The sequence below is a fragment of the Lissotriton helveticus genome, chromosome 7, assembly GCF_964261635.1.
Source record: "Lissotriton helveticus chromosome 7, aLisHel1.1, whole genome shotgun sequence".
Classification (NCBI taxonomy): domain Eukaryota; kingdom Metazoa; phylum Chordata; class Amphibia; order Caudata; family Salamandridae; genus Lissotriton; species Lissotriton helveticus.
The window spans coordinates 1,483,196,335-1,483,223,486 of record NC_136068.1 but is presented as its reverse complement, the minus strand read 5'-3'; the positions used below and the strand labels follow the sequence as shown (position 1 = coordinate 1,483,223,486).

Sequence of the window (27,152 nt, the reverse complement as noted above, 5' to 3'; positions counted from 1 at the left end):
ATGTTATAATTTGGAAATCGAATTAAAAAAAACTTAGGCTGACATTTCAATCGTACAAAACCAGAGAAATTCAGCAGTTATAGTTACCTAGGCTAACTAGAACTCATGCCGCCACAATGCACTGTTTATAACCTCACATATTACATCACTCATGACATAGTCAGTGAAATTACTGATACCACTGATGAGATCTCAAATGACATCACTGATGACATCATCCCATGATCAGAAGTGTTTCATAAACATGTCTCAGACTTAAAGATATATACTAAGCTACAACACAAGTTAAAATAATATTCTTTCTGTACTAGTAATTAGGTATATCACAAAAAGGAGGTAGTTCCTCTGTCAGGCAGATGCACTAAAGGGTGCCATCAAGTCAGAGTAAGTGTTGCTGGGAGATCTGAATTTCAGATCGTAATTCCCTTACACACCTGTTAAGCTGTCATGCTTTATCATAGGATGCTCCTCGTCAGACCAGTGCTGCAATGTCGGACAGGCCTAGTGGCTACTTTGGTGGAGTTCTTTAGATCTGAGAACGCCATATGTGGTGGGTGCACGTTGGCAATAGGAGTAGTGAATTATAGTGTATAGAAAGCGACTTAAAATAGGCACCGGCACCCGTAATAACTGAATTAAATTAAATAAGGGTCCAGGACTAGGTAAAAACATTAGTGCTATCTTGAGGTCCCTAGGTACCAGGAAAATGTTAGGAGTATGTGGTCGACATGTTTCGTGACATCTAGACCCAACAGTCGGGCAGGACCTCTTCAGGACCTTAATAAACAGTGGTGCCCCCCTGGTGGGATGGGCGATCTCCCCGCTACTCGAGGATAACCTAATATAGTATGCTGCTGACCCCTAGTGGGGAACCAGTGTAGTGTCTCCACCTTGAAGAGTGGAGTCTAATACTTCATAGGTGGATTGGAGGATCCCTATCAGAGTAGGTAACACTTAGTATGTAGATCGGCCACTACAGTCTCACCTACTCTGCTCTATCACGTCTGAAGGGGAACAGCCATGACAACGCGGGGATTACCCCGCACTGCCATTACAACGTAGGGATTACAGCGGCGCTTTTGGATAGGGAATAGTTTAATTTTCTATCCAACACCTTCCCTACTGTCAACGTGGGCTGGAGTTGGAATAGAAAATTAAACTATTCCACTATCCAGCGCCCTCCAGCGAAAGTCGTAACGACTTTCGTTGTAATCCCCGCGTTGTAAGGGCATGCGTGGTAATACCACGCGTTGTCATGACATACACCCAGTCTGAATATTCGTGATCGGGACCCTACAATCCGCCTTGGATCTTCTTGGCATGCTTTTGTGATAGGCGTTATATTAACTCCTAAACATCATCCTACTGTGCACATTGATAATTTGCCATCAAAGCACTTTCGTTAGTAATCTTTATGGTGTATGATGTGGTAAAGGCAGTTTTCCTACTCACTGCTTTGGATTGTCATTCTTGTTTTTGAGTGCACTGCAGTGGTGCCACAGATTTTTAAGCAGGGGCGACTACAATGTTGGTCCTATCTGGGTGTCTCCTATGCATATAGAATCCTGTGGTGATGGTTTATTAATTTTTACCTCTATTTAGTTGAAGGTTTGACAGATTTAGAAATTCCTGCCCTCATGAAAATGACTTTAGTCGTTTTCACTACTTACTTCAGTTTGGCTGATGAGTATAAGATATCGGATTGATTCACAGTGCCCACTAATATGGGCTCTTCTTCCTTCTTCATCGCTACGTGGAATCTCAGCAGTGTGTGGTTTAATAGGGCTGAAGAATCTCCGGTGGCAAAGACAATACATTGACCCTTGTTTTGGGAACTAGGGAGTATCAAAACCTTCAATTCGATGAATGGAGAATACGCTTACTACGGTCTCAGAGACTGGGCATTTAGGGGAGGCATTCAGAATCCAGACCTTAATTCAGATATATAGCAAGAGAGCAGAGAATTGATGCCATAGTTAAGTAAATGGATGCTCTGTTTAGGAAAAATAAAGCCTTAGAATTCAATAAAAAGTGCATGAAGTCCTGATCAAAGAGACTACCCCTGTAAGTAGGACCAAGGTTCACAGCTGTTGGGAGGGATATATGCAGTACATGAATATGGAAGATCCCTTGTAGAACAGACTGCAGAGGGTTATCAAATCACATGGCAGAACAAGACCTATCCTATGCCAATGATAACGGTGGTAGATGAAGGGAGCAATTAATACATCCTGACAGCCCCAACATTTCAGGCTGAAATCCTGTTTGAGGCACAGTAGAAAACAATTGCTCTCCACAAGGCACAAGAAATAATGAACAAAAAATTACAATTTAGAACGCTACAAAAAAATGCTTTTCTCCATGTGCTGGTACATTTGGACCCACTTCAACTCAGAGAACTGCAATTCCTGTTTTAGGGCCTGGAAAAGGCAGAGGAGAAGAGGAGTATGACATTTGAAGTCGAAGAGAATATAGTATTGCTGACCAAATATCATTAGAGGTAAAATGTTTAGATTTTGCTTAATGGTCAGTCAGATATGCCTTTGGACGATACCTTTCATAAGAGTGTAAGGCTTTAAAGGTTTATTTGTATTTGCCTCTATTAGAATTTCATGTAGGCATTAAAAAAGCATATAACCAAAAATAAGTATTATTTTAGAAGTAAAATAAATGAGCACTGTAACTAGTCTAGGATGGGAGTAAGGAGCCGACGGTCTTCATGGCTATCAAAAGTCCATAATGAGTATGCTATAATAGGTATGGCAAATAATATTCACACTTTCTGGTTAACACTGGATTTTGGTATTTTATGCAAACATTCAGGTAGTTGGACTGCACTTAAAACCAGGACTATGGCAAATATTCATCAAAACATTCAGAGAGCTTTCGGGTGTATATCAGGGCACACAAGTGTCTATCAATTTGTAACATAAATTAATGGGGTGATTCTTAAAGGAAAAATTTATATTCTAAACAAAGGATAAGAAAGTGGCTGAAGGGCTGATACAATATCATGAAAAAATCAGACTAGCTGTGAATGTGGGCATTACCATACAATCATACAATGAAAATGTCAGATAATCACAATATCACAAATATTTATACAACCGATGGGCAATATTGGGTTCAGTAAAAACGTTAATGGATATGGTAAACGGAATGGTGAGCCCTCCATTCTTTAATCAGATAGTCTACAAGATCCCACATTACATTTTAAGTGAATATCATGAGAATAAAGTAAAAGGCAGTGCCAAGCTACTAACCTTGGATATTTAGGGCTGTCGATGAAGGCCTTTTCGTCACTCTCTGCCTCCAGAAAGCTAATGAAGTTTCCATCAGACAGAGGTAAGAGCTGGAGACCCTGGAGGTCTTGGTATTGTTCGTCACTGATCACATACTCCAAAATCAATAGCTTCTGTCTGCTTAAGAGCCTATTCCAGGAGTTTTGTTGCAAGACCCCTCGGATGAATAAAGGAGTCACCATTCTGAGCTTGTTGGAAGCCAACAAAAGTGTGCTCAAAACATGTCCTGGGACTTTGACAAGAGGTTCTCCCACATGCAGAAGAAGGTCTTCCAAGGCTTGCTGTATGTCATTGTTCTGCATGTCAGGTAAGAAGACTGCTTCCGTAGCTTTCAACCACATGGAACTATCAGCAGCCGTGTACAGCACCTCCATCTGAAGCAAGCATTTGGCAATGTTTTCAGTCAGCCTTTGCCACCTCTCTTTGTGCACGGTCTGATTTGGGTCAGGCCAAATGCCATAGGCCAACGAACTTGAACCATCCAAAGACCTTACCAGAGACACAGCTGCCTGGACTGCCTGGCAATAGACGAGAGGTAAGATCTGCTCTACCAGCAGATGGTTCCACTGGGCAGCATCATCGTGTTGTTGATCTACCTCCACCCATTTTATGCTTCTTCTGTCATCAGTCAGGTCAAAGCTGGCATGGATTATGATCGGGAGACCAGTCCTATTTTCTTCTCTGTCTGGGAGTGGCAGGAAGCAGCTGAGACGCCCACCACAGGAATGTACACTCTTGTCACCTAGGCAATATGCAAGGCCAATCTTGGGAATATGGTTTAATTTCTTTGCAAGGTCTTCCAAGACTTGAAAATTCCCATCTTTGATTGTGCTAGCAATGACCAGCCATTTACAGACTTCTTCAGGCCTACCAAAGCTATTTAGAGTACAGGTCTTCACATTCATTGAAGTGAGTATCTTAGATGAAGTGCAATTGATATTCTCTAGAACTACACTACCCTGAACATCCATGCAGGCAGTCAGTAGGTGTTTCACTGCCCCATCATGGTCAATAATTCTCAATGACACTCGAGTGACATTCCGAAGAAAAAGAAGGCTAATACTAGCATCCTTACTGAAGCACTCAAATAGCTCAGTAACCCTTTCTGTACTGTAGAGATTGTCAGCTAGCTCAGAAGGACTTGACCGCAGTGGAAAACGGAAGAGCGTGCCCTCGAAGTAGCCAGTCTCCCTGATATTGTCCCAGTTACCACGGTCAATGGCTCTTAAACCATCCATGAAGGGAAGAAATTGGTCAGAGAGTGATTCAATCTCCTTCCTGTCCTCTTCATCTTGCAGGTTCCACATGAAGCCTCCATCATCAAAGACTGTCCTTTGTGGATCTAGCATTCCAATGTGTCTGCCACTGAACACCTCCGGAAGATCTGTGTAATCAATGGAGGAGACAGTGAGTGCAGCAAACAAAAACCTTTACTGGGACAAAAAGGCATTTGATATGAACACAAAACTGGAATTTTAATAGTGCTCCACACAGTTAATATAATAGAGAACAGTGATAGTACTGCCCAAGAGACAATACTACCATCCAATCTATATATATAAAAACGAAAGTATGTCTGTTTGTCCTTTATGCATTACTACACCATTCATCAGATCGGCATGAAACTTTGGGAAGTGGTTGAGTACACTCCCGCGAAGGTTTATTTAAATATCGGCCCCCCCGGCCCCTCATAATCTTTCCAATACTGAACGTTTACAGTGCGACTCGCTTTTGCAATGGCCATCAACAAAGCACAAGGACAATCGCTGCAAGTGTGTGGACTAGATTTGGAGAATACGTGCTTCTCACATGGACAACTGTAAGTGGCCAGCTAACGCGTCGGAAAACCTTCGGATTTATTCGTGTACGCACCAGACGGAAAAACAAACAATACCGTGTATCCACAAGCACTCGAATAAATAAACAGAATTAAAACAACACTTTAAAATGTTTTCCATATTAAAATGAATAAGTTTCAATAAAAATGACACAATGTAAATTAAATGTTATCATAACAAGTAACCCGAACATCCAGGAAAGGTAGGCTAGTGGTACTTATTGTGTGAGTAAACTGTATGTGATCATCAAGATTGTTGATGTAAGTCAGAAACTCTGAGATTTAATCTGGTGGACCGATCCAAATAAAAAATAAAATTGTCAATATACCGCCACAGAGTGCGGATGTTGTTTGTCCATTTGTTGTTGTTCAAAATGCAGTCCATGATTTTTGATTCATATGAAACCATCACTATGAATTCTATTAAGGATTGTTTCAGAAAACCAGCTCCTAAACGCAACAACTTTAACCGCAGGGAATCTAGAGCACTGAATCAAATTGCATGCAATCCGAATATTGTCTGCTGCAAAGCAGATAAAGGGGGAGCATTGGTTATTATGGACAGAGACTATTATCACAAGAGTGTGACAGAACACGTTCATGACGCTAATTTGTACATGAAGTTAATGCATGACCCAACTGAGACTTTTTCAGCGATTTTGAAAACCATTCTGGATAAAGCTGTTTCCATGGGAACTATCACCGTGAAAGATCATAAATACTTAATGCAATCACACCCTAAATGTCCTAGCATACATATGCTACCCAAGATCCATAAAAATCTACACCAACCTCCTTTCCACCCCATCGTATCCACCAAGAACTCCATTCACGAACCGACCAGGAAATTCATTGGCCTGTACCTTCAGAACATTGTTAAGAGCATGTCTACATACTTACGAGACACCACTGACTTTTTAAAACGACTTCAACAAGTGACCTTGGAGCCCAACATCATGTACACCTTGGTTACCATTGTCCTATGTGCCTTATACACATCTATACCGCACAACAGGGGAATCGAAGCAATTGAATCCTTTTTGCTAACTCATCCCATTGACGATGACTTGAAAGTTCTAATACTTGAACTAATACAATTCACACTTTTACCATAGCTACTTTTCTTGGAACGATGAATACTACTTGCAGCTTGTTGGTACCTCAATGGGTAATTGCGCAGCGCCCAGCTACGCCAATCTCTTCATGCACCGCATGGAACTGGACTGCATTTTGAACAACTACAAATGGACAAACAACATCCGCAATCTGTGGCGGTATATTGGCGACATTTTTTTAATTTGGATCGGTCCACCAGATGAAATCTCAGAGTTTCTGACTTACATCAACAATCTTGATGATCACATACAGTTTACTCACACAATAAGTACCACTAGCCTACTTTTCCTGGATGTTCGGGTTACATTGCAGGACAACAAACTAGTTACTGACCTGTTTGTGAAAGATACTGACAGAAACAATGCCCTATTTTTCACCAGTTGTCATCCCACTTCTTTGAAAAGACGCCTACCTTATTCTCAGTTGTTAAGGGCTAAAAGAATTTGTTCAGAACCAGAGGCTTATAATCTTTCTGAACAAAAGATTCTTCAGAAATATAGAGATCGGAAATATCCGGAATCCACCCTACAAACAGCTAAAGCACATATTTCTTCCAAGAATCGCCAGGATCTTTTGACTCCACACACTGAACTAACCAGTAACCAGAGACCGGTCTTTGTGTCTAAATATTCCACCAGAAGCATCGCCATCAAAAACATCATTTTGAAAAATTGGGACATGATCCAATATGAACCAGACTTCCAGGGTATCTTTAACTACAGACGACTATTTGCATATCAGAGGTCCAAAAATATCAAGAACATCCTGGAGTCTCAATCTACAGATTCTTCCGCTGGCTACACAGGCACCAAACCTTGTTTAAATTGCAGCCACTGGGAGGAGCCACGCTAGCAACTAAGATGGCCGCTCAAGCTTCCGGCTCCGCAGACCTCCGTCTTCGGCCAGACGATCCTGTAATATATCCTGAACAAACGCCCAACCTCCAAGTAGATGAACTGATGCGGAGTCTGATGGTGCAATACCGGGAATTTTATCGCACCGAATGACGGAGCGGTGTCGTACTTTGATCTTCGGCCTAACCAAGCGTGTAAGCCGGGGCCTCGATTACTGGCCCATCCGGGTTACAGTTGAACAACATCGGCCGTGGGACTCAGACAGGGTCCGGTCTCTTCCAGTGGCGGTTATCCGGGCCTGTTTATGATGGCGGTCACCGGGTCGCAGTGGTATTGAAGGAGTGGTAACAAGACTAGTCTGCGGCTGTGGGGTGTGTCCCCGACCCGGCGACCCGGTTTCTCTGTCCCCCGGGTCTGCCGGACTGGGGCCCTCGCTCGCAGGGACAAGATACAAATCGAAGCCTTCTGGTGGACAGAGCACCCTCCGTTGTCGTCCGCTCCGCTCCGGTCTCCTTCCCCGAAGGGATCTAGTGTTCCGGCGGGGCACGTCTTTGTAGCTACAGAACGAGCAGAGATGGAGCAGACGAACTGTGAGCCTTCCTTGCAGACCGTACTGGCCGCCATTGGAGCACTTCAATTACATCTGGAAGCCATTGTTCACAAAATGATCGCTAAGATTGAAACTGGGTGTCCGAGTCCGGGCCCTGATCCATCGCAGGAATTACAACGAACTGAGTCTCCCACGCTGTACATGGTAATGGAAGATGAGGGCCCCGTGCAGGAAGAAGTATTGATGCCCTTGGTTAGTGTGCAAATGAGGAGTAACGGACTGGGTTTTTTGACAGAAATGCAGCATCCACCGTCGTTAACGATCGGAGTAGATCGATTAGATGCTTTACTCCTGTGGACTTCTTTTAACGACAATCGGAAGGCACCAACGTCTTCTCCCTCTCCAGCGATTTTAATCTACTCATGGCGGAAACAACTGTTGGATTTAATGTCGGTGATAGAGATCGTATGTGTGGCTGCGATTTACAGTGATTCAGTGTCTGTGACTCGTTCCGGATTGCACTTTATCGAACTTCCCTCGTACTTTGATTCTTCTAGGGCTGCGACGTTGTCACCAGTTAGAGTTCGCATTTTGGATCGGAAGGGCCAAGGATGAGATTGTTTGTCTAGATCTGATTTCGGGGCTTTGGATGACGCAGGATTTGCTGCCATAATGCTTGCTGGAGGTTGGGCGGTGCTTAACGTCTCCCCTGTTCTGTACTGTTTACAACTATTCAATGTTTATTGTTCAATAAAGGGGTTGTTCGTTTCTGGCCGGGGGGTGGGGAGACCGGGAGCCTGTATGGAACTCTCCTCCTCCGCTCTTTTCTTTTTGTAGAATTAGTTAGTTGGGGCGACAGGCACACTGCTAGTTGGGGTTAGGCGATTGCCATATGCAGGGGTGCAGGGTGGTGGGAAGGGTCTATAGTCTCTCTCATGCTCTCTTTTTATTTATTTATTTATTTATTTATTTACGCAACTTTTATAGCGCAACAAATACCCGAAGGTGTCTCGGCGCTGTGGAGCAACAAAGTTCATCATCCTACCGTCTTCTCACTGGTTAAACAACCATGTTTTCAGGAGCCTACGGAAGCTAATCAGATTCGGAGCAGCTTTTATGGCAGTTGGCAGAAGATTCCAAAGTTTTGGAGTGGCCACCAAAAAGCGCCTATCACCCCAGGTGACTGATCTTGTACGTGGCACCTGCAAAAGACTGGCATTGGCCGATCTAAGGTGCCTTCTGGGGGTATAGAGCTGAAAAGCTTCGATCAAGAATCTGGGTCCTGCGCCATGTAAGGCCTTATAGGCAATACAGAGGGCCTTAAATTTAACACGGCTCTCAACTCTCAGCCAGTGAAGCTGGCGGATAGCAGAGGTGGTGGATTTGCGGCGAGGGATGTTAAGAAGAATCCTAGCAGCCGCGTTCTGAATAGATTGCAGCTTCGTGATGACACGCTTCTGAGTGTGGAGAAAGAGAGCATTCCCGTAATCTATTTTTGAGAAGACTAAGGTAGAGACCAAAGTCTTCCCGGCTGACGGAGGGAGATAAGGTAGCAGCTTCTTAATCTTTTTCAAGATGTAGAAAGAAGATGACACAACCTTATTAACATGGAGGTCGAAGACCAGCTTGTTGTCGAAAATCACTCCCAAGTTTCTGGCTTTTTCCACTGGGACAGGTGGATGGCCAAGCTTATCTGGCCACCAACCGAGAGACCATTCAGGGGAGAGTTTTCCGAAGGTCATGATCTCGGTCTTGTCCGAGTTAAGCCTAAGACAGTTCAAGGCCATCCAGGTACTGACCTCAAGCATGGCTTTCTGGAAGTTGGCTGCTACAGTAAGGCCATCCTTATGGATACCCAGCACCAGCTGGGTATCATCTGCATACGATGTTAACTGTATCCCATAGGCCTTTATTATCCTCGCTAAGTCCGCTACATAGATGTTAAAGAGCATGGGACTTAGCGAGGAGCCTTGTGGGACTCCACAAGGGAGTGCAGAGATGGGAGAGTAAAAATCTCCGAGCCTTACTGTCTGGGTACGGTTTGCCAGGAAGGATGAGATAAGATCCTTAGCCCGACCATTTATACCCAGAGTTGTGACACGGTCGACAAGAGTGACATGGTCGACCGTGTCAAAGGCTGCCGACAAATCCAGAAGGATGAGGACAGCCGCCCCTCCCTGATCCATGATCGTCCTGATCTCATCAGAGGCCTTTATCAAGGCAGTCTCTGTTCCATGCCCTCTCCTGAATCCAAACTGCGTTTCGTCGAGAAGTTGGTGAGTCTCGACGAACTCTGAGAGCTGCTGGTTCATCAGATGTTCGCATACTTTGGCTGGAAAGGGCAGGCACGCAATTGGTCTGTAACTTGCGACAGCAGTGGGATCTAAGGAAGGTTTTTTTAGGAGGGGTTTAATAACAGCCTTCTTCCATATACTAGGGAATTGGCCTGTTAAGAATATGTTATTACAAATTTCCATCAGTGGGAGTGAGATCACTTCTGTGAGTTTCTGCATCACGGACGGGGGACAGGGGTCCAAAGGAGAGCCTGATTTAGTGGTGGAAATGATTTTGATCACATCCTGATGTGAAACAGGCGAGAAACAGGAGAAGGAGTCGGGATTAGTGTATGACAATATTTCTTTCCCGCTATCACCTCTATGTTCAGTTCTAATATCGTTTCCAAAAGAAGCGTAAATATCTGCAACCTTGGTAGTAAAAAAGATGGCCAGTTCATTGCAGAAAGTCTGTGAGGGCTCAACTCCAGATCCAGTGGAGGGGGTAGACAGGGTGGTGACAACGGTAAATAATTCTCTGGCAGAGTTAGCAGCAGTCTCAATTTGTGCTGAGTAAAAGACTGTTTTCCGGGCTAGTATCGCCTTTTTATAGATCAAAAGAGCATCTTTATAGGTTTGTCTAGCTGTGTCACAGTAAGCTTTCCTCCAGCGCCTTTCTAAATTCCTACAATGTTGGCGATGTAGACGAAGATCTTCATTATACCAGGGGGCTGAAGGCGATACTCTATTTGGTTGCATAAATTTCTCTGGGGCCACTAGATCAGCGGCACTTCTGATCCAGTTCTGGAACTCTGAAGCTGATGGTGATAAACTATTACCTCCCTGGGGACAGGAGGAGGCCAGGGAATGCAGCATCTGAGGGAGATCAGCAGTTTTCCAGGCCCGGGCACCTATCTTGGTGCGAGGTCTGGGGTGCAGTAAAGTAGAAAGTCGAGCATCTAATTGGAAGATAATAGCCCTATGGTCTGACCATGGAATTGGGATAGTATCTGATACAGTAATGTCAGGATCATTAGTAAATAGCCCGTCCAAGGAGTTTTTCTTTCTTTCATAACGCTGTGTAGTATCTTGATTTCATATGTATTCCAGTATCCGGTAACCGCACCTTTTATTTCATCCTGAAGTATACGAGTGGGTGGGGTCTGAGGGTGGGCGACTATGTTGGGAGATAGATTGCTTTGTTCCTCATCCTGAATTGTGCTTGCTAGCGCTGGAGTCTTGGTCATTCCCTTTAAATTGATCTGTGATTACTTATTTTTGTAACTACCAACTTAATCATGCTGTTTGACTGTATGGCACCGGATATTTCTGTCTCTTTTTCCTAACTGTTAGGCTTGGGGGTGGGGGGTTAAACATAAAACAAAACCTCTGTCTTATCATGTAATTTGTAGTGCGTTCAATGCAATGATTATCCTGAACCGCTGCCGGACCTCAGGGTTGTCGGCTGAAGAGCTGTGTCATTTGAGAATATGGTGGATCCTAGTCTTTTGTAGCGGCCGGCCCCTGTGGTTGTAGTTCCATGCTTGTAATATTGCTGAACGGTACAATAAAGGTTTAAAAAAAAAATAATAATAATAAATTGCAGCCACTGTCCCAATATCATCAAAGGTAATACCATGAACCATCCATCATCCGGAAAAACCATTAAACTTATGACTAATGCTACATATGACTGCAAAAACGTTGTGTATCTACTCAAATGTCCTTGTGGATTACCTTATGTAGGTAAAACTGAGAGAAAAATAAAAGTTTGCTTGACCGAACATAAGAGCACCATAAGGAACAAAACCACCAAAGCACCCCTTGCGGCCCACTTTACTGCATACCATCATAACGTCAGCCAACTACGGTTCCTTGTCTTGGAGATTGTACCGTTGAGGCCAGGCACGGATAACAAAAAAAAGACTCTTACAAAGAGAAATGGTCTGGATAAAAAGACTAGATGCCTGCCAGTCTAAAGGCCTCAACGACAGGATTGAATACAGTGGTTTTCTCAGACCAGTCAATTGACTTACATGCTGTCATTTACCCGTCATTTCTCATGTACATTTGTTCTTCTGCTTTTTCCTACTTTACTTTGTTTTACACTCAAAATGCTCTAGATTCACGCAGCGTGTGTTCTCGACTCCATCCGTTTATTTTCCCTCCACTATAACCTTATTTAGTATTCCCACACTACCCATTCTATCTGAACCTTGGTTTACTCATTCTTTACCCATGAGGACTGCTTCTGTGTGTCCGTTTTTCACTCACTGTTTTTTGTAACGATATGGTTTTCTCTCTTAAGCTATATTATTTCCATCTTTTCCACATCATATGTATGTCTCTACTTATTGTATTTGCACTGTTTGTTCCCTTTATCTCATTCATCTATCTTTCTCTTCTCTATAACCTAATTCCGTATTCCTCACTTAAGATGGCCGCCCCGTGCGTCGGTCTTCTACTTTTCCACCCATGGTCTTTTTACTTGATATGATCTTTGTTTATAATCTTTATTTCTTTTACCGACACCAAGTGTATGTTTCCAGGTTGTAATCATGATTTTATTGTATTTCCGTTTTCTACATTCGTGGTCTTCCATCCCTCTTGAGTCCTTTGTTTGTTTCTACCCCATACGTCACACTGCCCGTCGCCATTATTTACTTCCGCGTTCACTCCTGCAACTCTTACCCGCTTGACAGACACGAGATGAGTCTTTCCCTTGTACTATCCGGTAAGCACCGAACACACGGTTCCGTCTAACTTGCGCCACGTGGGTGATAACGTTTGCACTTCAGACATTAACTTTCCGTCAGCTTTCACTTTATCGTTAACCTTCACACATTAACTTTTTCCGACCGGAATTCACCCTGTTTTGATTACCGTTCTACCATCAGGGATTCTCAACTTTGTTTAAGCTTTTTGTCACTTTATTTCTGTTTCCTTCTTTTAATCTCCAGTCACCCTGCGTTTAGCACGTATCTTTTTGCATGCTGTTTTCAACACTCACGTGTTTATAAACCCGATTCACCGCCCGTGAACCCCTCTAAACCCCCGCACATCTAGGCACGTTTTAAGTTCAGCCCCATGTTTGTTCGTTTTGGTGTACTTGTACTATGGAGGTGTTTTCTCTCCCTGAATCTTCACACTCTTCTTTTCAGATTGCGAAATGTCCCCTGATGAAGGGCTTCAGTCCCGAAATGCAAAGGAACACAATCAATGCAATCGGATACTTTTGAATTTCAAATTGACTACTTGTTTCTTCAATGAAGTTACTATCATGAAGTTGCTATGATTCAATATGTAACTTTCTAAATAAATACATCAGTAATGGAGTACTGACGATTAGTGTACCTTCATTTATGACTTTGTTTACATTTACAAAACTTTCATTGAAGGAGAATCCTTCTCCACTCGGAGTGCCATTGGAAGTAGTGCAGGTGGTCCCTGCACGCCCCCAGTTCTTTCGTTGATCTTTGTCTAAAACATGAATAATACTAGTCTGCTTCTTAGGTACACCCATTTTTTGTATTTTATGCCCTCAAACGAGGCCTGTTAACAAGATGGCTGAAAGCAACAATTTTTTTTACCATTATCCCAGGCCACTTGCTCCCACTAAGATGCATCAAGACTTACAATACAGAGTTGTAAACAAGAGCTTGCATTTGGTCAATGCACTGCTATACTCAGAAAAATATTGCCACTCACGCTGATTTCAAACATCTAGTTCCAAAAAAAGAAGGGGCAGATTTACTTGCATTTCACGCAATGCAAGGCAGCAAGCAAAGTTATGTTGTGTTGCAGGTAAGATAGACAGCAAAAAAGTGTCATGTCAACTGAAATATGGCGCGTTTCTGCTCTCTCCTATTGCTAGCACACTGTGTGCTGCCTAGCGCCAACGCAGGAACCCTTGCACCATCATGGTGCAAGGGTGCCTGCAATACAGGCAGGATTGTTTTTGTACAGGAAGGGACACCCTCCTGCAAAAAAAAAATGCTTAAAGTAATTTTACTCATTACTTGTGTGCTACAGAAAACTTAGGATGTAACTAGGAGAAATAAAGATATTTCTCCTCATTATACCTGGTTTGGGGGAGAAGTAGCATTTTGACACATTCCCAGGCTTACTAGCTTTAGTAAATCTATGAAAGAGCCAAAATCCATGGGTGGTGCAGTTACTCATTCAGCAATCTTCCCCTCACACCACCCATCCCTTAGGCTTACCTCAGTGATCCAGGCACACCGGACGAGTTTTGGAGATGCACCTGTGTGCCTGTGAGTGGTACTGTGACCTGAGAGGAACTTGGCAGCATTTCCAGCAACCCCAGATGGTTTTTCTTTGCTCTCTAAAACTGCTGCTCTATACTTATGAAGGGCTCAACCCAGAAACACGTGTCTAGAGGTATACATAATGTCTGCACCAACTTTGGTGAAAAACTCAAACTAATTTTGAAGTAAGTTTTAATTGGGTACTGCACTTACCAGGATGCAAAGGGGCGAACTGTGCTGGGACTGTGAGGCAGTGTGCTCCCAACCCCCATTCCCTCTCATGTCACTCTATGCCAAAGTGCTTACTCCCTACCTCAGTCTCTTTCCAGCCTTATTTCATCATGTGCCTGAACAATTACCAGTCCTCTCCAGAACACTGTTGTGCATGAGCGCTGGATGTCTCACACTTCATGCTCTCCTAATTTTACAATTTATCACAACGCTCTCAGTAGTTGGCCCCTGTGAGAAGCTGGCTTGGTGTAGGATGTCCACTATTGTAAGTGGGCACCCTGCACCTGTCCAGACAACCCTTATGGTGATTTAAGAGGTCTTAGACAACCTTAGAAAGCTCTCTAAGTGGTAGCTGTGGAAAGCAGCTTTCAGGCTTAGTCCAGAAGGAGAATAAAGCAGCTTGTTTCACTAGAATGCAATGTTATATGTATAGATTAAGTTAAAAAGAACCACACAAGGTATTCATAAAAATATGTATTTACTATATAATTCTATTGAACACGTACAAATATCTTCTACCCAAAGAAATGCAGTAAATAGTACAGAATACACAGTAGGCCTGGGAGGGACCAAACCATATACTAAGAAAATGGTAGAAGAACCACGACTCGAGTCAAGACAATGTCCAGAGGATGTAGAAGTGCTGGGGACCCAAGGAACCACCCAAGGTAAGTAGATAGGGACTCGAGGATCATTTGTGCAGTGTGAGTACACAACCACGATCCCTGTACAACACTACTCATAAGTTGACGTTGGATTTTTAAAGACTAATGACCCTTCCCAGTGAACAATGCAGAAGGATCCAACCTTCATACATACCCCCCTCACCAAACGAAAGGCGTAAGCTAACTTTGCCCAGTTGAGACTTTATTTCCTAAGTGGGCATATAAGGAAGGTCCTGCAGTAGCATGAATATCCCCTATCTTATGGACCACTAAGAAGTTCCTCCCCGTAGGGTCTTGAATCCTCCCAAAAATTTGGGGTGTCTACCTGTAAGCGGTATTTGCCAAGATAGAGGCTGGTGGGGAGTCGGATTAGGGAAGTGAGGACCTAACCGGGTTGGTCTCAGCCTCCTCAGAGCACTGACCACCATGGAGGTCTTTCTTCTAGTGGTCAACCCCTGGCTGTCTGCAGCCTTTGGTTTGTCCCTTCTGATTGGAACAATGGGGGCACAGTGAAGGTTTGGGACAGCTCTGTCCCAGGTTTTACTTTGCCCAACAAAGGCCATCTGGGGGGATGTCACGGCGTAAGGGTAAGAGGGATCCCTCAGATTGCTGAAGAATATCCACTGAGCTAGTAATACTAGGCTGTGGGTCCATAACCTGCTGGTGAGGGGGTTACTCTTGGCAGTGGGCCCCTAGGGATCCACTGACACATCTCTGACCTCTGCAGCCCTAGGCAGACTGAGGCTGGGGAGAGAGGGGCAGGCCTGGGAAGGCTCTGCCAGGACAGGCCTCGCCACCTCTGGGGCAGTTTCTTCACAAGGGGTAGGATTAGTTCCCTGAGGAGGCTAACCCTTGCTTATAGTCTGGGGGGGGAGGGGCGATACTTTTCTTCATCCCCAGTTCGCTCTGGTGGAGCAAAGTGGGCCATCCTTTCAGGCTCCACTGCTCCTTATATACCCTAAGGTATTTCCATGGGGTTGAACTGGGTCCCTGAGGGTCAATTCTAGATGGGCCTTCACAGTTCTACAACAGCCCGGCTGAAGTTTCCAAATCTTTGCCCAAGAGGCAATCTACAGGCAAGTTTGGGCACTGAGATTGACTATGGCCATGGGATGATCTATTCTAACACCATCAGTGTTTGTCACCTTATACCTGTACTCAGGTAAAAGCTGAGGTGGGGGCACTAGGTTTCCTGTCACCATGGTGGCACTAGCCCCTGCGTCCCTATAGGCTACAGCGTTCTGACCATTATTTAGAGGCTCCTGTCTGTATTTGCACAAGGATTTGGGACTTACAGTAAAAGTGGCAAATCCCATGCCACCATCACAGACTAAGGTGGCCTGTGTGGGGGATCTGGCTAAGCCAATATCCACCTCGGTTCCCCATGAGAACCCAACTACATTTTTGGGTGTGCTACCACTACCTGACGGACTACTACTTGTGGCCATGGGGGGGTGTTGTAGTACTAGTAGTAACATTTTCCTTATTGCTGTCCTTAGGGCAATTAGCATAATTTTTCACGTGGCCTTGCTTTTTACAAATAAAGCAATAATGTTTTTTGTCAAGGGAGGAAGGAGTTTGGGGACCTTCAGAGGACTTCTCTTTAGATTTATCCCGACCTTTCTCTTGGGTTTTGGAAGTATCTTTCTTCTGGTCACCACCAACCTGGTTTTTCTTTTTACCTCTGGTTCCTACCCATTTATCGGCCTTCTTTCCCAATTTACGGGGAGATGATAGAGCTGAGTACACCGGATACTGGTGCAAAAGCTGTTTTGACAATTATTATTAAGGATCTGCTCTCTCATAATCAAGTTGTAAAATCCTTGGTAGTCATGCACTTTGCTGCCATGTAGCCATCCTTCCAGAGCCTTTGTGAAACTATCCACACAATCTACCCAGTCCAGGGTTTGTGCTTTCTGGGTGTCTCTGAACTTAATCATGTATTTGTCAGTGGTTAAGCCAAACCCATCAATGAGAGCCCTTTTCAAGACTGTGTAATTATCAGCATCCTCTTCTCTAAGAGTGAGGCGCTTATCTCTACCTTTGTCAGCAAAGGAGAGCCACAAGATAGCTGCCCGCTGCTCTTGAGGGAATATCTGAACTTTACAGGCCCTTTCTAAAGCAGTTATCTATTTGTGGATGACATCCCCAACATGGTAGGGAGGTACTATTTTGCTCAGGTTCCTATGGTCAAAATAAGTTCCTCTAACTCTAGTGACCTTGTTGCTGCCACCATGGGACTCTAGTCCCAATTTTTTTGTAGCACTCTGAACTTCTAGGGACTCTTTGTCAAGGGTCAACTGCTCTTGCATGATCCTAAGCCTAGATTTCTCAAGTTCAAGAAGTTGATATTCCCTATCGAAAGAGTTTTCCCACTTCCTAGATATGGAGGTCCATATTGACTGTCCTGAGGCATTGGATTCAGCAGAGGAGGATCTAGACCTCCTTGGTCTACTCCCAGGAGGATCAAAGGGGGCATTCTGTTGGCCACGTGTTCTTCTCTGGGAGGTCTGCATTGTCCAAATAAGAGTAATCAGGCTCCACCTGGTCAGGGTTAGATTCTAGTTCCAAGAGTTTCCTCTTCTGGCCTATCCTCATTCCCATGCTCACCCAATTTCTCCTGTTCATCTGATCCACTTGTTTTCCTGAGGTCATCTAACAGTAACACCTCTAGGAGGTGTTGGCACCTTTCCCTGTCTTCAACTTTCTAGAGGCACAAAGGGCTTCAGTTCTTGGAATGCAAGCTCACTGTATCTAGCAGTCAGAAAGCCAATGGCATCACCTTTGGAAGAGATACTAAGTGCGGTGTGGTGTTGCACCTACCTAACCTAGTGGGAACTAAACTCGGAGGTTGGAGAAAGGGTGCGCTAAACCCTTGGCTACCCAACCCTAAGTTCAGTAGAACTTACTTATTCTAAGCTTGTATTATATGTGCCTAGTATTAGTGATGGTTTTTAAATTAATCAACACAAAGGTTTATATGGTAAAACAATGCTGGCTTGAATCCCAACCGCTGCACACCAATGTGAGAAGTTAGGCTGGTATATGATGTCCACTAATATAAGTGGGTACCCTGCACCAGTCCAGACAACCCTTAGGATAATTTTAGTGGTCTTAATCTCAGAAATCTCTAAGTGGTGGCTGAAGGAGTGTAAAGCAGCTTGTTTTTAACCAGAATGCAATCTCGTAGTACACACTAAATGAAAAAGAACCACACAAGGCATATATAAAAATATGTATTTATTATATAATACTCTGTAACACACAATTATCTCCTACCCGGAGATATGCATTTTGCACACCATACTTAGCAACGAAATGCAGTAAATAGTACAGAATACACAGTGGGCCCCAGGGTAGGACCAAACCATATACTAAGAAAGTGGTATAAGAACCATGACTCGAGTCAGGACAATGTTGAGAGGAGGCATTAGTGCTGGGGACCCAAGGAGCCATCCAAGGCAAGTAGACAGGGACACCACATAGCGTGTGTGCAGTGTGAGTATACGACCGCCATCCTCGTGCAACTCTACGTATAAGTCGCGGTTGGATTTTTAAAGACTAAGGACCCTACCCAGTGGGCTCTGAAAAAACCCCATGGGAGACAGATGCTTGGAGAGCTACTCCACCCGTGGATACCATAGTACCCACGTTACCTACACCAGGGAAGCTGGGTGCATAGTGGTGAAGTGGTGTCGGAAACTGCAGTCAAACCCAAAAGGGGAATTCAGGAAAGTGCCGCTGATGGAAGAGGAGAAAGTGTGTGTTGGAATCAAAGGGTGGATTCTAGTCGAGGAGAACCTGCAAGCAGAGGGGACAGAGTCTATGTCACTCAGGAGTGACCAGGAGACTTGGAAGTCGAATGAGCTCCGATGTGGGGTATTGCAGGAGAGATGACGATGACCTTGACTCTGCAGCTGTGAGGGCCAGGTGATGCTGAGGAGGACCAGGAGCCATGCACAAACTGTCCCACTGAGGATGTTGAGTGCTGGAGGGTCGGTGTCAGGCTGGAGCACCAACAAGCCTTGGCAAATGCAACCAACGCAAGAATTGAAGAAGGAGCAATGTCGGGACCAGCAAGAACCAGGGGACTCCATATAAGCAGGGGAGTCAGGGCAGGTGCAGAGCAATCAGGGGAGCCCAAAAGAAAGACGTGTGGACCTCAAATGGACCCACAGGCCGGAGGCACTGGAGTCGCAAGAGGACCTTGAGCAGCTCACCAAAAGATGCAGGCCACAGTGCAAACAATGCTAAAGATTCTAGTCACAGGAGGTGCTTGAGGTTGGGGCTTCTTGGAGCCTGAAGAGCTTCTTGGAAGGAAGCCAACAAGCCTTTGCAATTGCAAGTTGATAAGGTGCACAGGGTTCAATTATTGCAACCCCCACAAGGGATACTGGCCTCAGACTTGGTGAGAGGGCAGGGCAGGCCTCAGGAGCTGTGGAAAACCACCACCTGTGTTTCAGAACCTTACGGAGTCCGGAGGAGCTCAGGATCAGCAGACTGGGTGACTTAGTTGCGGTTCCTGCCAATGCAGGAGAGTGACTTCTTCACTCCAAGGTAGAATCCTTCAGGTGTCCTTGAAGCCGACAGGCCTTGGAAGGTTCCTGTTTGATGCACAGGCACAGACGATGCAGCAGACTGGAAGGGAGACTAAGTTGAGCCCAAAACCAACTCCAGAGTGCCCGGACGGAAAGGGTTGGGACAATTCAGGGGACCCTCCCAAGGGCGGGTCTGGACAGGGGGGAAGTTACACTAATGTCCTTTGTCCAGTTTCGTGCCAGAGCGGGAGCCAACGGCTCCCGGGACTGGTTTGAAGGAGTAGTTTCTGTCCTGTAACTCCAGTTCTGTACTAGGGGTATCTCTGTTATAGTAATAATCTAGTGAATAGTCCCGCAGATGTGCGTGGACCCCGGAGCAATCAAAAATAATCTCTTAACGTGTCGAAAAATGCAGAACTGCACAGACACTTAAGAGAGAATTAAAGATAGATAATGCAGCCTATAAAACAGGCTACACTGTCCAGTACTTAAAATAGAAATTCCACCAAAAATCCACAAAACAGCAAAGCCTGTCCAGATTTCCCTTGCTTTAGCAGCAAAATCCCTCTGGAATGATAGAGAGGAGGACCTGGACAGACAAGGCTACAATTATGTGGCTCAGAACAGGATACTGTGCCTTTAAGAGAACTTTCCAGAACTTCACAGTATCCCAGAATGCACTGCAGGTCCCTTTTACTTTCAGTTCTTTTTGAAGGCGTAACACGCCAGACCTGTAGCATTCCTTACATGAATATCTCTCTCCACCGGGGAGGCGAGCGGGCGCTTATGACTATAACAGAGATACCCCTACTACAGAAACTACTCCTTCTGTAGTAGGGGGATCTCTGTGTATAGTCATAATCTAGTGAATAGAATGGCAAGCCCATCCCCACACCAAAGCGGCGGTGGATAAACGGGAAATAACACCACTATTGTGCGAACAGATTTCGCAGCGAAGCCTGCCCAACCTGAGCGTCTGCCCTGGCATCAGTGTCCAGACAGTAATGCTTTGCAAAGGTATGGACCGACTTCCAAGTGGCCGCCTTGCAGATTTCTGCAATTGGAACATTACGGAGCAAAGCCGTCGTGGCAGCTTTGCCCATGGTGGAATGAGCCTTCGGTTTACCCCCTAAGGTCTTATTAGCCTTTTGGTAACACAATTGTATGCAGGACACCTAGAGATGGACTGTTTAGAGGTAGCAAGACCCGTCCTGACTGATCCATAATTGATAAACAATTGGTCTGACCTACGAATATCTTTGGTCTTATCCAGATAAAATTTCAACACCCTCCTAACATCCAGGGAATGCAAAGACTTTTCCGCTGGAGATAAAGGATTCTGAAAAAACGTAGGCAAAGTTATAGTCTGGTTGACATGGAAATTAGAAATAACCTTGGGAAGAAATTTAGATTGAGTACGCATAACAACCTTAGCAGCATGAAATACAGTATAAGGTTCTTGGCAACACAACGCCTGAATTTCACTCACCCTGCGGGCCGATGTAATGGCCACGAGGAACGCCGCCTTCCAGGACAGGTGCTGCAACTAAGCCTTATGAATAAGTTCAAAAGGCTCCTTCATCAACCTGGACAGCACCACATTCAGTTCCCATGAAGGCGAAGGAAGCCTGACAGGAGGGAATACTTTCTTCAAGCCTTCCAAAAAATCTTTGATCACAGGGATCTGGAAGAAGGAAGTCTGTGAAGGGCATTTCCTGTAGGCAGTCAATGCAGCGAGATGAACCTTAATAGAATGAACATTAAGGCCAGACTGCGCCAAATACAGAAGGTAAGGAAGGATGACGTCTTCCTTGCACGTCGTCGGATCATAGTTCTTGGACTTGCCCCAGATACAGAACCTCTTCCACTTGAAAGCATAGGAAGTCCGAGTGGAAGGTCTCTTAGCCTCCTTCAATAGGTCCATACAATCTTTGGGTAGATTCAAATGGCCATACATATCTCAGGAGCCATGCCGCCAAACTCAAAGACGAGAGGTTGGGGTGCAACATCAGCCCCCCGAACTTCGTGAGAAGGTCCGGCCTGCAGGGCAACCGTATGTGAGGAAGGAGAGACCTGTGAAGTAGGTCCGTGAACCACCACTGCCTGGACCATTCCGGGGCAATCAGGATCATCCGCGCCCTGGAATGGGACAGCTTGATGAGCACTGCCGGAATCAGGGGAATGGGTGGAAAAGCATACAGAAAGCTGTTCGACCAGTCGATCCATAGAGCATTCCCCAGCGTCCCCTGCTGGTAGTACCTGGAGGCGAAGTCTCGGCATTTGCTGTTTTCGGCGGTGGCGAACAGATCTATGTCGGGAGTCCCCCACCTTGCGAAGACTTCTCCTAGTACTTCGTCGTTTATGACCCATTCATGGTTCTCCTGAATCAGTCTGCTCAGTGCGTCTGCCTGAACATTCTGCACACCTGGTAGATGGGTAGCCGTTATCGCCTGTCCTCTGGCCAGAAGCCAGTGCCAGATTGCCTGCGCTTCCTGTGACAGGGTGCGCAATCTCGAGCTCCCCTACTTGTTGAGGTAATACATCGTGGTCGTATTGTCCGTCTGCACAAGCAGAGAGTTGGTCTGGAAGGACGGAAGAAAGGCCTACAGTGCCAAGTGAACAGCTCTGAGTTCCAGGAAATTGATGTGGTACATGGACTCCGTCTGGGACCACGTCCCTTGAATCTGTAAGTCTCCGGAGTGCGCCCTCCATCCTTGGAGAGTCGCATCCGTCGTGATAGTCTGAGTGGGAATGTCCTTGTGAAAGGGAACCCCTGTGAAGAGGTTCTCCGCTGAACACCACCACTTCATTGACTGAAGAGCATGCAGAGACAGTCGTATCTTGTCGTCCCAAGACCCTTTTCTCTGATCCCACTGATCCTCCAAGCACTCCTGCAATGGTCTCATGTGCAGTCGTGCGTGTGGCGTTACGAAGATACAAGAAGCCATCGATCCCAGTAGAGAAGACACCGTTCTCACTGTTGCAGATAGAGTGGTCATAAGAGCCTGAGCCTTCCAAAGAAGTGATAATCGTCGCTCCTCCTAAGGAGACACGCTTGCTGATAGCGTATTGATGGAGGCTCCCAAGTACTGAATGCACTGGACCGGAGTCGGGACAGACTTGGACATGTTGATGTGCAACCCCAGCTTGTTCAAGAGAACGCACGTCTTCTGGAAGTGTGCTTGAGCTTCCGAGAAGGAGGAGGCCTTGATCAACCAATCGTCCAGGTGCGGGTAGACAAACACCTTGTTCTTCCTCAGGTGCGCTGCTACCACTGCCATGCACTTCGAGAATGTTCTGGGCGCAGACTTCAGTCCGAATAGCAGTACCGTGTACTGATAATGATTGGTGCCGACTTGGAATCGCAGGAACTTCCTGTGTTTGTGTGCAATGGGCACATGGAAGTACGCATCCTGTAGGTCTATTGCACATAGCCAGTCTCCCTGTTGCAACTGAGGATAAATCTGATGCAACGACAGCATGTATGTATAAATTGTTTTGTAACGCGCTCTGTTACTTGGGAGTATCCTGGTGCGAAACTTTTCTCTGCGAATCCACTTGTTTGCCTGTCGCAAGTCCAGAATGGGCCTGAACTCGTTCTTGTCCTTCTTGTGAACAAGGAAGAACCGGGAGTACAGACCTCTTCCTCTTTGAGACAGAGGTACATCTTCTATCGCCCTTTTCCTTAACAGGATATCAGCCTCCGCCTGGAGTTCGCTCAGCTGAAACTGCGAGCAAACCGGAGGAATCGATGGAGGCGGGCTGGTGAACCGAAGACTGTATCCATTGCAAACAATATTCAGCACCCACTTGTCCGGAGTAATTTTTCTCCAGTCTGCCAGAAAAAATTGAACGCTTCCCCCCCACCGGAGCGGGTAACGGATGAAGGGGAAGTAACCACTCAGGGTCGAGACCCGGCCGGGCCCTTGTTCGCTGTAGAGGACTGCTGTCCACCTCTACCCTTCTGGCGTTTTTGGAAGGGTCTCCGGAACTGCTGCTGTTGTTGCTGCTGCTGTCCCGAAGACTGCCCTCGTCCTCTTCCCTGGGAACCAAACCGTCTCTGGAACGGACGGTAGGCTTTCTTTTCTTTGGGCTTAGCAAAGCCCACAGCCGTCAGGGTTTCTGCCTCCGCCTTCATGTGGGCCATCTCATCATCGGCATGCTTTCCGAAAAGGGTTTCCCCTGAGAAGGGCAGATTGGCCACCCACTGCTGGGCCTCCGGCTTGAGTGATGTGAGCCTGAGCCAAGCGTGGCGCCGCTGGTTGATCCCATGACCGTACCCATGGGCAGCCAAAAGAGAGACATCCGCAGCCGCACTGATGACCTGGTTTGAAACCAGCATCCCCTCTTTGAGTATCTCCTGCAAGTCCTCCCTCTTGTCTCGTGGCAGGAGTTCCGTGAATTGTTGCAGGGATTCCCAAAGGGCACGGTCATACCGCCCTAGCAACGCCGCATCGCTGGAAGCCTTCATGGCTGTGGATGCAGTCCCACAAGCCTTCCTACCAGCCGAGTCGATCCATCGACTCTCCTTATCGGGCGGAACGGTTGAAGACGGGGAGGTAGAATGCAACTTCCTGGCCGCCGTCACTATAACAGAGTCAAGTACCGGGTCTATCCGCAGGAAAGCCGGGTCCGAATTCGGGGCCCTGTACTTCTTCAGAAGTCGGGAGGGAGCGGCCTTCACCACCACTGGCGTGAGGAACAGCTCCTCCGCAGGCTCTTCCAAACCAGGCACTAGCGGCAGTAGGGGGCGAGACAAATGCTTCTTGTGAAGCGTCTCAAATATCACGGACGTCGTAGGTGTCGGAGCAGTCACGGCGATTCCCAATTTCGCTGCCCCCCTCAGGAGAACATCCTGGAATGTGCTGATGTCGTCCACCGGAGACACCCTTGTTCCCGGGGATTCAGACAAGGTGGGAGAATAGGTCCTGGTCCTGGAGGAGTCCGTGCGGGACCTAGATCCATGCCTCCTATGGCAACGTCTTGACATGGTGGAGGATCTACGTATACTCCTCGATCTCCCTCTCCGTCCGGAGCGTGATCGTGACTTCCTCGGCTTTGGTCGATCCGCTGGTACGGGCGACTTCCGCTTGGCCGGGGCCTTCGGCTTAGGGGTCCCCTTGGGAGGGGTCGTTAGTCTAGGCAGCGAGGCCAACCTTGGAGGGACCGGAGGCGGCCTGTCTGCTGGCAGCTGAGGTCGAGGCATGGGTTGCGGAAGTGGTGGTAGAGGAGGAGGTGTAGCGTTCCTCTGAGGGAGTCCCCTCGATAATGGAGGCAGCAGTCTGTTCAGTTCCTTCGACGTCGAACGTCGACGTCGCTTCGACCCAGAGCCCTGGGGAGACGGGGAACAGACTGTAGTCATCCCTCTCGACGTCGTAGTCGGTGCAACTGACCCAGACGGAGAATGGTGACGCTTGCTGGTCTTCCTGCCCCTGGGGAGCCCCCCAGAGGCCTCAGCACGGGCAGAGGAAGCCCCTCCAGACCCACCTTGAGCCTTCAGCCTTCTTTCCTCAAGGCCCTGAAGCCTGATCTTCTTTCTGTCCTTCAGGGTCCTGCCAGAGAAGCCCTGACAGATCACACACTCCTCTGGAACATGGGACGAGGGAAGGCAGAGGATACACACCTCATGGGGATCTGATTTGGCCTTCTTCCTGGAGCACTCCGGGCATTTGTCAAATAATGCAGGCATATTTGACATCAAAAGAGTGCAAAACACAAGAAGGAAGGCACCAAAGTACTTAGAAAGCACTCAACTTGACAAAAAAGTGAAAAAAATCACCAATAAACCCTTGAAAAGGGAGAGCTCAATGCTCCAGGGTCCTGCTTGCAGGAGCCGGAAAAAAGAACTGAAAGTGAAAGGGACCTGCAGTGCATTCTGGGATACTGTGAAGTTCTGGAAAGTTCTCTTAAAGGCACAGTATCCTGTCCTGAGCCACATAATGGCAGCCTATGGGCTTGTCTGTCCAGGTCCTCCTCTCTATCATTCCAGAGGGTTTTTGCTGCTAAAGCAAGGGAAATCTGGACAGGCTTTGCTGTTTTGTGGATTTTTAGTGGAGTTTCTAGTTGAAGTACTGGACAGTGTAGTCTGTTTTATAGGCTGCATTATCTGTCTTTAATTCTCTCTTAAGTGTCTGTGCAGTTCTGCATTTTTCGACACTTTAAGAGATTATTTTTGATTGCACATGGGCGGGACTATTCACTAGATTATGACTATAACAGAGATACCCCTACTACAGAACTGGACTATGCACGGGGACACCAAATGTGCCCCTCATGCAGACCTAGTGGTGCTGGCAAGCACACCCACCCGGTCCCAACACACTAAATCCTGTCTGGGAGGTGGTCACACACCCCTGTGACAGGACACCTATTGTTCTGCTATCCCCTTCTCGAGCTTGGCTCAGCAGCAGGAGAGCAGAAATGTGTCTCTGGTCGGCAGAAACCATTTCATGCTGTCCGTGTCTAGAATATTGGCACTGGGAGCACTGAGAGCCTAACGGAGGGCTCTTCCAGTGCTTGGAATCCTACCTCCCACACTGTTTACGATGTGGGGATATGATTCTAACAGGTTTCATAACAAACATGATAGGATTCGTTCAAGCCAGTTTTGAGATGGTCATCGCGTAACTACGCAGAGCCCCTCCATATAGTATATGGCTGCTTCACGGACAACCCAGGAAAATGGACTCCGTAGACTGTAGGGGTTTCCTGCTCATGCAGGGGCACCCTCACCCTTGGAACCAAGCACCCTGCCTTCAGGATTGGAATTATTTACAACAAGGGGTGGTGATGGACAGAGTCTCTGAATTAAGCAGAGTACTCTCACCCAGTCAAGAGATCAGGGCTAGATCCAACACCGTTTTTTAGCTCATTGCACCATCCCAGTTTCAGAACCCGGCTGTATGCAAATTAGTCTGTCCCTGGCCCAGTGCATCATGGGAACAGGGCAGACCAGACTACAAAAGCCAATTCTTACACTGGGAAGGAAACAAGCTTCCGGGGACCGGTTTCTGCCATTTCAGGCGTCTTCGGCCCGGCTTGCTTGAATCCTGATGGTGCAATGAGCAAGGGACTCACATCTGAGTATACCCTTCCACGCTTAGGGTGGACAAAATTATTTACAACAAGGGGTGGTGATGGACAGAGTCTCTGAATTAAGCAGAGTACTCTCACCCAGTCAAGAGATCAGGGCTAGATCCAACACCGTTTTTTAGCTCATTGCACCATCCCAGTTTCAGAACCCGGCTGTATGCAAATTAGTCTGTCCCTGGCCCAGTGCATCATGGGAACAGGGCAGACCAGACTACAAAAGCCAATTCTTACACTGGGAAGGAAACAAGCTTCCGGGGACCGGTTTCTGCCATTTCAGGCGTCTTCGGCCCGGCTTGCTTGAATCCTGATGGTGCAATGAGCAAGGGACTCACATCTGAGTATACCCTTCCACGCTTAGGGTGGACAAAATTATTTACAACAAGGGGTGGTGATGGACAGAGTCTCTGAATTAAGCAGAGTACTCTC

The 27,152-nt window shown here is 46.4% G+C and overlaps 1 protein-coding gene across 4 annotated transcripts in view; it reads right to left on the bottom strand.

The window, feature by feature from the left end:
- LOC144770403 (sacsin-like) overlaps positions 1-27,152 on the bottom strand; it is a 210,032-nt gene that overhangs the window by 79,032 nt on the left and 103,848 nt on the right. For all 4 annotated transcript variants that reach the window (XM_078654908.1, XM_078654907.1, XM_078654909.1 and 1 more), the window contains exon 6: positions 3,264-4,686. In XM_078654908.1, the coding sequence (XP_078511034.1) occupies positions 3,264-4,686 (1,423 nt within the window). The remainder of the gene's footprint in view (positions 1-3,263; positions 4,687-27,152) is intronic.